Consider the following 12187-nt stretch of genomic DNA (forward strand, 5'->3'; position numbering starts at 1 on the left):
TCACAGAAACCAGAAATCCCCAAACAAATCAGGATGATGGAAACTCTGGAAGATAATATAAAAATGGACACAGCAGACCAGTCCATTGCCGCAGCAAGGACCTGCAAATTTCCTTAGCTCAGATATCTCACTGCAACCTTTTAAACCTCCCGGAACAAGCTCGCGATCGACAGGTCCACGTTATCAGCCTCATCTCCGCCTTGTTTCTCCTCAGCAACACCTGATACTGACCTTCCCAACGATCAGTCAAACAACCTGAACGCAAGAAATTTCTGATCATAACATATTCTCCAGGTTCAACATCATGACAGTTTGTTTCAGGCATATCATGGGACAACAATTTCAGTGTCTGCTGTTGCTGTTTTAACTGTTTACTCATTCTTATAAGATACCTTACAGTTATCTCATTGTTACCTTTCAAATCTTCCTGCGGACTTATAATCAAATGAGGTTGTCTACCAAACAGTATTTAAAAGGGGGACAGATTTAGAGGGGGTCTAGGAGTGGTCCTTATGCTAAGTAGGACCAACGGTAATGCTTCTGGCCATCCTAGTCCAGTCTCTGCCATGATCTTACTTAATTTATTTTTAATAGTACCGTTCATCCTCTCCACCTTGGCACTGGCTTGCGGTCAGTAGGGGGTATGAAGTTGACTATTAATACCCATCAGTTTACACATATTTTGAAAAACATCACCTCTGAAATGAGTACCCCTATCACTCTCGATAATTTTAGGGATACCGTATCTGCACACAAACTCCTGAACAATTTTCTTGGCAGTGAATGCAGCAGTATTAGTGGCAGCTGGGTATGCCTCAACCCAATTGGAAAACACATCAGTGCACACTAATACATACTTGAGATTCCTGCAGGGTGGTAATTGGATGAAATCAATTTGTATTACCTGGAAAGGTCCGTCAGTCAGAGGAATGTGGGATGGTTTGGTAGGGATCGTTTTCCCAATGTTTTTCCTCAAGCAGGTCAGACAGAACATTGCTCTCTTTTCCTCTTGAGAATAAAAACCCGGTGCGCACCAGTATGCTCTCACCAATTTCCACATACCTTGCTTTCCCAGATGAGTCAGACCGTGCGCTGCCTCAGCCAGGCTTGGGTAGTATGCCTTGGGAGCCACTGGCTTACCTTGTCCGTCTCTCCAGAGTCCAGAGGACTCTTGCCCACATCCCTTCTACCTCCAGACTGGCTTTTCCTGGATAGAACACAAATTTTGCATCTCAATTAATTTCAGCATATCAATTGTTTGAAAAGTCATGATTGACTCAGTTGGTACATTCATATTTAACCCTGCTGCCCATTTTGCAGCTTCGTCTGCCCTGCTGTTGCCCAGTGACACCGGATCATCCTCACATGTATGGGCTTTACACTTAATTACTGCCACTGTCTTTGGCAATTGGATTGCTGTTAGTAGTCCTTTTATATGTTTGGAATGTGCAATAGGTGTGCCTGCTGCTGTCATAAATTTTCTCAGACGCCATAAGGCACCAAAATTGTGTACTACCCTGAAGGCGTACCTAGAGTCAGTGTAGAAATTAACAGATTTACCTTCAGCTAATTCACACGCTCTCTTTAGTGCCACCAGTTCCGCTACTTGGGCTGAGTGTGGTGGGCCTAAAGGTTCAGCTTCTATAACGTCCTCGTCATTTACCACAGCATAACCTGTGCATAACTCTCCAGTGTCAGTTTGTCTATGACAACTCCCATCCGTGTAAAATATCACATCTATATTTTCTAAAGGTGTATCCCGTATGTGAGGTCTTGCAGTAAAGGTTTGATTCAGATATTCCATACAATCATGTGCATCAATATACCTGCAGAACTCACCTGTTGCCAGCGGCTCACCTCTCTCCACCCTTTGTGCATTATGTTGCACATATGGTAAATACATAGCTGGATTTAACTTACTGCACCTTTTGATGGTGATGTTTGCAGGTGCTATTAAGGCTAGTTCCCATTTTGTGAATCTAGCTGAGGAGACATGTCTGGTTTGGGCAGAGTTTAGCAAAGCAGATACAGCATGGGGAGTATAGACAATCATATCATGGCCTAGTACCACATCCTCACTCTTACTGACCAATAGAGCAGTTGCTACTAGACTTCTTAAACACATTGGGAGTGATATTGCCACAGTGTCCAATTGTGCACTGTAGTATGCTACAGGCCTACTGGCATCACCAAGTTTTTGTGTGAGGACACCTGCTGCACAGCCATCGGCTTCCGTACAATACAAATCAAAAGGTTTTTCATAATTAGGTATTCCCAATGCAGGTGCTCTTGTCAGACTATCCTTAAGATTAAGGAAAGCCTGCTCTGATTCCTCTGTGTGTATGACACGATCGGGCTTTGAGGAAGAGACTAAGGACCTCATTCAGAGTCGGTCGAAGCGGCCGCACGGTCGTACGGGAAAAGGGGCCGGATATGCAAATGATTCCCTCGCAAGTTGCGTCCATAAGTTCGGATCGGTAGCTGGCCGACCATGGGGAGGAAGCGGCCGGAATTTAAAAAAATACGCCCCCTTCTCGTACGCATTGCACGTCATCTCCGGGTATATAAGGATTAATCAAGACCATTGGGAACCATCGGAACTGGTCGTAGAGCTTAAGGTTGACCATACCCTCTCTTAAGCTCTACGATCATGTCAGTGTAAAAATCTCCAATGTCACATGTGCCATGACGCTACTTTGTTAATTATGCACTCCCATAAACCGTATGCACTCCCATAAAATGCCGTTTGCATAATTAGGCACGCCTGCGTTCGGATCTCCACTCCCCCATTTTTAAGCACCTTCCCCTGTTACCACCCACAAACGCCTCAATCTGTCACTCAAACTACCGACCTGGCTGTGTTCAAGGAGAGAGAAATTTCTGATCGTAGCAGCTAGTTTGCTCACGCGCATTGCGAACTTTACGCATGCGCAGTATAGCGAGCATCGGTGGCGTACGACCATGCGGCCGCTTCGACCGACTCTGAATGAGGTCCAAAGTCCTGTAATGGCAAGGCCAAAATAGAAAAACCTGGGATCCACATTCTGCAGTATCAACACATTCACGAGAAGGTATGAATTTGGTGTTGGTTCTGCGGCAGTGTCATGTTCTGTATGGCCTGGATTCTGTCATTTGTGAGATGTCACAAAAACACACAAATCTCAGGTGCACAACTCCAAATTATTAATAATATATAAATGCAATAACATTTTGCAATCAATAGAGGTTTTTAGCATAATCTTGGCCAAGGTTATGGGCCTACCCATCATATCCAGGTAACCTCTGTAGGGTAGGTCCCTAACATACTACAATTAAAATCCAGAGCGCAGGCCACCCCCAAACTAGCCCAGCTAAGCCGTGCCAGGGCACCGCTATAGTAAGAAAAGTGCAGTGTGAAAGAGATAGTTAGGAGCAGCTACTGCTGCATATAAAGAATGAAAATAAAAAGTGAGGTACATATATAATAAACAAAGTGAAGGGTTAAAATGTGTTATAAAAAAAAAATATGTTATAATGCGGTGCCCTGAAACAGATCAACACAGGCAATCCAGGGGGACCCACGCCCCAAAAATGAACCAAAGTTGCACTACAGTATATAAAACTTGTAGGACTTACCTAGAATTGTGCCTATTACTAGTGTGCATATTCATTACAAGACTTCATGCTTTTAAACCAATAAGGTAGGGGTGCTAATCCAGACTGAGGGCATCTCCTTTCCCTCAGGTGTGCAATAAAGCACATTAAATGGAGTATATGGGAAAGATTTCTGGACTGCACACCCTGAATATATATATATATAATGGGAGGTGCTACCTGATGAGACAAATTGCAGGCACAAAAACAGACAAATCTCAGGTGCACAACTCCAAATTATTATTTGTGAGATGTCGTAACCCCTGAGTTAGGCAGTGTCCCAAATACTTAACCCTGGACCGGCATGGCTGTAGTTTGTCCTTAGCAACCTTGTGTCCTGTTTGCAAGAGATGAAGCAACAAAAGTTTAGTATCATTTAAACATGACATAAACGAATCAGAACATAACAATAAATCGTCCACATATTGTATTAGAACAGATCCATTGGCAGGTTGAAAAGATTGCAAACAGTCGTGTAAGGCCTGGGAGAAGATACTGGGGCTGTCTATGAAACCCTGGGGCAATCGTGTTCATGTGTATTGTACACCCCTGTATGTGAAGGCGAATAGGTACTGACAGTCAGGATGAAGAGGTACAGAGAAGAAATAAGAACAGAGGTCAATGACAGTGAAATGGGTTGCATTTGGTGGGATCTGCATGAGAATGACAGCTGGATTTGGCTTTACGGAAAATTGGCTCTCTACCACCTTATTAACCCCTCTAAGGTTTTGTACCAGCCTATAACCCCTCCCACCACTTTTCTTCACAGGAAAGATGGGACTGTTGGCTACACTAGCTGTACGATCTAAAATTCCCTGCTGTAACAATCGCTCAATAATGGGATAAACCCCTAATTCTACCTCCTGTTTTAATGGGTTTTGGGGAATTTTAAAAGCTTGCCTACCACTTTTTAGATTTACCATTACGGGACTTACGTTTGCCATTAATCCAGTGTCCTGTCCATCCTTGGTCCAAAGTGATCTGGAATTTGGGATAACATTTGATCTACCTGAGATGAATTTTTACTTAAACCAGTAGAGTTATAAATTATCCTTTGGGGAGTGTCCAACATATCCCTCACCTTGTGCGCAACTCTCTCTGGGATTTCTAGAAATATACCATCAGGGGTACAATATATGACACATCCCATCTTACATAACAAATCCCTTCCCAGTAGGTTAGTAGGAGCCGCTGCTGCCAGGAGGAAAGAATGCCTGGTATGCAATGGCCCGATAGTGACCTCTGTGGATTTTGTTAAAGGATAATGTTGCACTTTACCCGTTACACCCATTGCTAGTACCGTCTCGCTGGTTACCTATAAATTAGCGGGAGATTTTATCACTGACCTGGTCGCCCCTGTGTCTACAAGAAAAGGATATTTAGTACCAGCTACATCAACCATCATCACCGGTTCTTCCCTAGTACTTCCCGTTAACCTGACTATCTGTAGACTACAGGTATGACCTGACCCCTAGCATTGACTCTCACTCTCCAATACAGCATTTCCGGCCACAATTGGAGCTGGTGACTGTTGTGGGTTTCCTGTACTCTGTGTATATCCCTTATGGGGATATCCAGGTACTCCCTGGTTAGAGGGTTCTACCTTCTACACCCTACAGTTCCTACTTACATGTCCCACTTGGTTGCAGTTAAAGCACCGTTGTGAGTGGGGTGGGTGAAAGGATTGCTGTGTGGGTTGAGTGGAAGGGAAAGATGGTGGGTGTGGATAAGGATATTGAGGGAAATATGGTGGTTGTGGATAGTATGGGTTTTTTGGCTGTGTGTGATAAGTGGGGTAGGGTTGTGTTTGAGGTGGTGCAGGATTGGTGAGGACGTGTAGCTGTGCAGGTGCATGTGTTTCTGTTGGCTGTGATGTAATAGTCATTCCTTCTAGAGCTTGAATACTAACAGCCATTAGCTTCTCACTCTGGGTCTCTCTCTTTTTAAGGATGTTCTTATCGTGTTCAGTAGCGGATTCTATGAGGGTGTCTACAGTGACTCCCCTCCAGCCAGGTTGTGAGGTCTGAACTCGGGTCTTTAGGTTCTCTTTTAGACCATTCATAAGTACAGTGACGATCATTCCCCTGTGATGAGTGCTATCTTTAATATCCTCTTACCCAGTGTACTGGAGGATAGCCTGCAGAGCTCGGTTACAATAATCCTCTGCAGATTCATTCTCGTTTTGTTTTATGGTGAAAATTTTGCTCCAGTTAACTACTACTGGAAAATATACACCCAATTGAGTTATAATGCGGGAAATGTTACCTTGGTTAATTTCATCTGTTAAGGGAACATCTCCATCCAATACACAATCCGTGATAAACTTTGTCACGTCGGTATTGCGTGGCAGACATGCCCTTAACACCACTCGCCAATCTTTATTGGTTGGCTCGTGAGCACTACCCAAATTTTTCAAAAATCTTTGGCATTTGGCTAATTCCTTTTTAGGATTGGGGAAATCATTCATTATGGAATTTAGCTCCGCTCTTGTCCAAGGACAATGCATTGCTACCTCCCTTGTGGGCACTACACCGTTCGCATCCGCATTCCCATTTGGAACAGTTATTGTCTTGATGGGATGCAGACCGGCCGCACTGCTACTTTTGATCTTGTTACCTGGCTGGGGATTTATTATATTACTGCTACGTATAGGGTTAACAACTTCCTCTACGGGTGCAGTGGATGTTAACACTTCCTATACTATCACTGATGAAGATGGCGGCACCACTTGTGCTTGTTGTGATGGATCATCTAACATGTGTACAGCATGGGAAATGGCAGACATAACATCATCCGCATCATAAACATTTTCTTTATGATTACTTAAGAGAGGGTACAAGTTACTTGTTACATTTTTATGGGTTTTTTCAACAACTCTACCTGCACCCCGATCCACATAGGGCGGTGGTGGTGCGCGCGAACCACTGGCAATACCTTCCGCAACGCTACCTTGCTGCATGTGCGCGCTATCTCGCGGCATGCACTCATCGCAGTTTAGCGCTGAGTGTGCACTCTCTGGTACCATGCTCGCAACGCTAGTTTGCGTCGCGTGCACACTTTTAAGCCACGCATCCCCCTCATGCTGCCATAATTTTAAACACTCGTTATATTTTACCTTTTTCATTCGAGAGCGCATCATACAGATGCTATCTCGGACATTGGGCCTGATTCAGACCCGCTCGCGAGCGCTCGCAAGCGGGTCGATGGTGCCCTAGTGCGCATGCGCATCGTGCGCATGCGCGAGACCCGAATAACGACGGGGTAGCCGTTGTTATGGGTCTCGCACCAAAGGGGGCGTGATGTTGATTGAAAGCACGCCCCCTTTGGTGGGCATGCCGGGGGCGTGGCTGCCAGACGGAGGCGTTCCCATGGGAATGCCTACTGTCTGGGTCCGGCCCCACTGACATCACTAGTGATGTCAGTGGGAGTGATTTTGGCTCTGATAGAGCCAAAATCACTCCAGGGCTTGTGGTCACCGAGACCCTACCATCTTTTTGGCCGCTCACATATGCTGCGGGTGGTCACCCACAGCTATGCGAGCGGCCGGGAGGCCGCTCCAAGTTTAGGTAGGAGGGCCCTGATTCAGAGCGAGCGCTCTGGTCAGAGCGTCCGGCTCTGAATCAGGCCCATTGTTCAATACCTAGTTATCAAACCTGCCAATTCTGGGAAATGGTCTAACACTCTTCATTGTCATTTTAAACCATACATCACAGTACCTAATTGCATAAGCACCGTACTTGGTATGCATAATGTGGCGTGCCAATCCAAGCGGCGCTTCCAACAGCAGCACATCATCTAACCGTTTGCTTGGCCCCCATTCTGGGAGAACCCTAAGTTTTTCAATAGAGATTTAAACTGGTGAAAGATAATCAAGATACTTTCAATTACCTGTGGACGTCTTAACAGGATGCGCCCACAAACCTATGGTAGAATAACCAGGCTACTTCCACGCACCTAATCCCTTTTTGACTACCTTTCAACTGGTAGCATGTAGGCATTCCAATAACACCTACCCTTTTCAGTGATTTCGTCCACCCTCTACCCAGTTCACAATCACAATTTAGCCAAAACTGTGCGGTTCAATTGCAATGCTCAAATAACCCTAACTGATAACTGAATACTGTAATCACACTGGGAGCCGAACCTACAACAAAGACAACAACTACACCTGCTTATGTGTTAGAACGGTATCTACTACCGAGCTACTAGGTCGACCCTTGCGCCTAGTCCTTAAGGGTCCTATGATACCCTTAACTAGGGAACTGTTGTCCCTACCAACAACTACTCACTGTTACACACTCTTTTCCTACGCAGAAAAATACACGTTTTCCCAGACTACGGCAACACTGATCAAGATGCTTACAACAATGCTGTCTATCAATGCACTCTCAACGGCTTTGTTCAAAACACGTGGCAGCAATACCGGAAGTACGTATGTGACTAGTCGCATACACAATAATGCGACTACTACACAACACGTATTATGACTTTTACACTATAGTGCGACTGGTCGCATACACAATAATACGACTTCCCCATTTTAACACAAAAAAAACTATCGATGAAGGAAAACAAACTTTTTCCTCCCTCGTCCCTGGATTCTCAATCAGCGCTCCTAAAGCCACAATGACAGGTAGCGTACTCTCAGCAACAAAGTGGTAGCAGATTTCGAAGGCACAATGCGTTCTAGTGCTATGGCACCTCCACCCTTTTGCTGAGAAATCACTACCAAGTGTTACCAGGTGACCGGTAGCATGATTAACACTGTGAGCCCCCAACTATGGATACCTAATTAAAACATCTATGCAATCCTGTCTATACCTTCAAAAATCCTGCCTATACCTTCTAAAATTGTCGCTATTTAGCGTAATGAGTCGCACAGTAAATAAATGCTTTCAGACTTTGAATGTGGTTCCAAAGCACAAAAAGTTATTATTCAATATAAAAACAGATGGTTACATGCTGTGATCTAAAGACAAATAAATCATACAGACCCAAGGTACAGTTGTTATATACGCACGTGCTCTGGGCCCATATACCGGCATCAGCATTAGAAACCTCCGTCAACAGCACAGCAAGAAGACTCAAGACTGGGGTCAAAGAGTGCACATATATACTCTTACAGGGATAGGCAATACAATAGACAAGTTTGACATGATTCCATTGGTTCTTCTTAAAGGTGCTTCTGTTACAGGATAGTTCATAGGTCAATTCGAATGGACACAAACAGCCTCTAACAACCCTTTGTGTCATTTTTCCCGCTGCACGCTAATCTAAGCTGCTAACATTACAGAGTACATTTTAATGTTTTAACTCTCTATAGTCCATAGTTTGCAGATGCATGTTGCGATCTTCTCACCGATGATACCGGAAATCTGTGGAAACACAGTGGATCAGTACAACACCAAACACGGTCTGCTTGCCATGTATAAAGCCTTAGATATCAAATAACCTTTATTACACAACATTAATAATTACTGCATAAACCTTGGATATTATACTTTAATGCTAGGGAACCTTTTATGTAAGTGTGCAGTGTGTAAGTATTGGGGAATTGGGAAAAGACGCTAGTTAGCGTTGTGCGACTAAGTGTTTTGTGGAGTACACCATGGTACGTGTTTTGCAGGGATAATCATTTTATATATTTTAATTGACTTTGTATGGTGAGGACCTTTAACTTCTTTCTATTGCATGGGAATCGCATGACGCTAAATAATAGCATCGCCGTATGTACTTGTAATGGCGAGTTTCACTAAAATGGCGCTGGGCGGCCAGTCGCAAAATGGTGTCTCATTGCCATTCGCAAAATGACATTGCCTCAATCTAATTTTAAACCGATCCTGTCTCAGCCAATTATCCGGCTTCGACAGTACGCAAACCCGATGGTTTGTGTACCCCTCCGATGTTAGGTCGGCACATGCGCAGGATCTGTACTGTGCATGTGCCAGTCTTCTACTATGAAATCTCTTGCTGCAGTGGTTTGGGGTCCGGGAGTGTGTGGAGCCGGCCTGCGTTCCTGGACAGAGGGGCCCCCATTTTCTGGGAGTGCCAGGGCCAAGGTCTTCCAATGCAGACTACCTGACCCTGGCTGAGCAGTTCCATTTCCCATTCTGACTAAGCTCATTGACAGGCTGCAGCCGTTTGGGGCAGGGTGGGGGAGGTTCCAGCTTCTGTTTTGGAAACCGGGGGCGTCTCGCCTCCGCTTTCTGGGAGTACCGAGGCCAGGGTTGGCGTCTTCCAATGCAGAGTTTCTGGCCTCAGCTACGGAGCTGCGAGGGTCAATCTGAGTAACCTCAGGGTTACTCAGATGGCCGATGGTATCGCAGAAATCTACTGCTGCATCTTATGATGCAGCACTCGGATCTGCAATGCTGTCAGGATGCATCTTTTCTCCTCGGACGCCTCCTGTGCTGTGAAATAGTCCCAGCCGCAAGGGAAAGAAAGCTTCCCTTTAGATATTTGATTTCGGTTTCAGTTTGCACAATAGGATACGGTAGTTTCTACACCGTCAGTCACACTACAATCACCTGCAGAGTGTAAGAAGCAGGGAACAAGGAGATATCACTGCCCCCAAATAGGCGGATGGACTGCCAATGACACAGGTACAATCTCTGCCAATATGCTCCGTATCTGCAACATGTTTCTCTGCAGGGTGAAATCAAAGGGGGAAATTCCACTAATATTTATTGGTAAGTAGGCCCCTAAAAGAGCAGAGTTGTGAAGATACAGTTTGTGTCATTATGCCATATTCCTTACCCAATTGTTGATATAAATGTTATCAAGATAGATACAATGTTAATATTTCTAATTGTATTCTATCTTTTTCTTTTAGCTGGGAGCTGAATCCTGATTATTGTGACACAGTAAAAGTGACGCCACCCTACAGTGAGGGAGCGCGACTGTTGGACCTAATCGATCTTTCTATATTGGATTTTTTCATGGGTACAGTAATCAGAGCTAAACCAAATTAATAAAAGGGGACATCCGTATTACTGATAGCCTTGTACACCTGTCTTATTCTATGGTCAGGTATAACAAACAAACATCTCTTTGGGACTGTATGGTTACTATCAGACGTCTCATACACATGCCCTTTTTACTTTTTATAGCCCTTGTAAACATACTGATATTTTTGCTGCATTGACGATTGAATATGGCAGGGGTGTTCCATCTTTAAACTATCCCTCCTTATTTAATTCTACTCCATATTAAGGTGATGGGCCTCCTTGGCACAACAGAGTCTGTTGGGGAATCAAAGGTGAGCGCAAATCCTCAATAGGTACGCTGATTGTTACCCACTTAGTAAATATGCAGCAAGACAAATGACTAAGGGTAATTCAAACAGGTAATGTGCCTACTTAGCATGACATAGTCAGTTAGAGGTTTAAAATATTCCCTTTGTAGGGCACAATTCCTCAGTTGGCACACTAAATGCTCCTACTGGTAGTATGTAATGATGGTAAGTGAATATTCACGGTGAGGTGGACACACCTTGAAAGTTACCTAAATAAAACACAAACTAAATAAGTATGTATATGGTCCCATAGATGATGTGCACAGATCAACTCACAGTTAGATGTATATTACTTGGAGTAATAATAGTGCCGTGTGTCCCCGGTATTCAACACGGACTAATGAGGTCTGCGCTGTAGATAGAGCACATATATATGTAAACAGCTGTGAGGAAGTACACCTGATCAATCCGAGCTTCCTCGGAGATCGGTGAATGGTGGAAAAGCCGTGCTATATTCACTTACCATCATTACATACTACCAGTAGGAGCATTTAGTGTGCCAACTGAGGAATTGTGCCCTACAAAGGGAATATTTTAAACCTCTAACTGACTATGGCCCTCATTCAGAGCCGTACGCTCTGAGCAGAGCGCACGCTCTGAATGAGGGCCGCCCTCCATAAAAATGGAGCGTCCTCCTGGACGCTCGTATAGCTGTGGGTCACCACCCACAGCCTATACGAGCGTGCAGTTTGATGGCCGCGATGGTCTTGACCATCGCGACCATCGAAACTGCGAGCCGGAGCCTGCGGTTGAGGTTTTCAACCGCAAGGCCCGGAGTGATTTTGGCTCTATCAGAGCCAAAATCACTCCCACTGACATCACTAGTGATGTCAGTGGGCCGGCTTTCTGACGGGAGGCGTTCCCATGGGAACGCCCCCGTCAGGGAGGCACGCCCCGGCACGCCCACCAAAGGGGGCGTGCTGTCAATCAACATCGACAGCACGCCCCCTTTGATCAGACACAACGAGCGAAGGACTTTCCTTCGCTCGTCGCGTCTGGCGCATGCGCACGACGGAGCTCCCTCCGTCGTGTGCATGCTCAGTGCAGACCATCGACCCACTTGCGAGCGGACAGCCGCTTGCGAGTGGGTCTGAATCAGGGCCTATGTCATGCTAAGTAGGCACATTACCTGTTTGAATTACCCTTAGTCATTTGTCTTGCTGCATATTTACTAAGTGGGTAACAATCAGCGTACCTATTGAGGATTTGCGCTCACCTTTGATTCCCCAACAGACTCTGTTGTGCCAAGGAGGCCCATCA

At 45.1% G+C, this 12187-nt stretch overlaps 1 protein-coding gene across 1 annotated transcript in view; it reads left to right on the plus strand.

Moving 5' to 3' along the window:
* LOC148479034 (extracellular serine/threonine protein kinase FAM20C-like) overlaps positions 1-12187 on the plus strand; it is a 118692-nt gene that overhangs the window by 76629 nt on the left and 29876 nt on the right. Inside the window, exon 7 of the mRNA XM_088455045.1 lies at positions 10466-10575. Within this exon, the coding sequence (XP_088311171.1) occupies positions 10466-10575 (110 nt within the window). The remainder of the gene's footprint in view (positions 1-10465; positions 10576-12187) is intronic.

Source organism: Taudactylus pleione, unplaced genomic scaffold (assembly GCF_031769625.1).
Source record: "Taudactylus pleione unplaced genomic scaffold, aTauple2 ptg000642l, whole genome shotgun sequence".
Taxonomy (NCBI): Eukaryota; Metazoa; Chordata; class Amphibia; order Anura; family Myobatrachidae; genus Taudactylus; species Taudactylus pleione.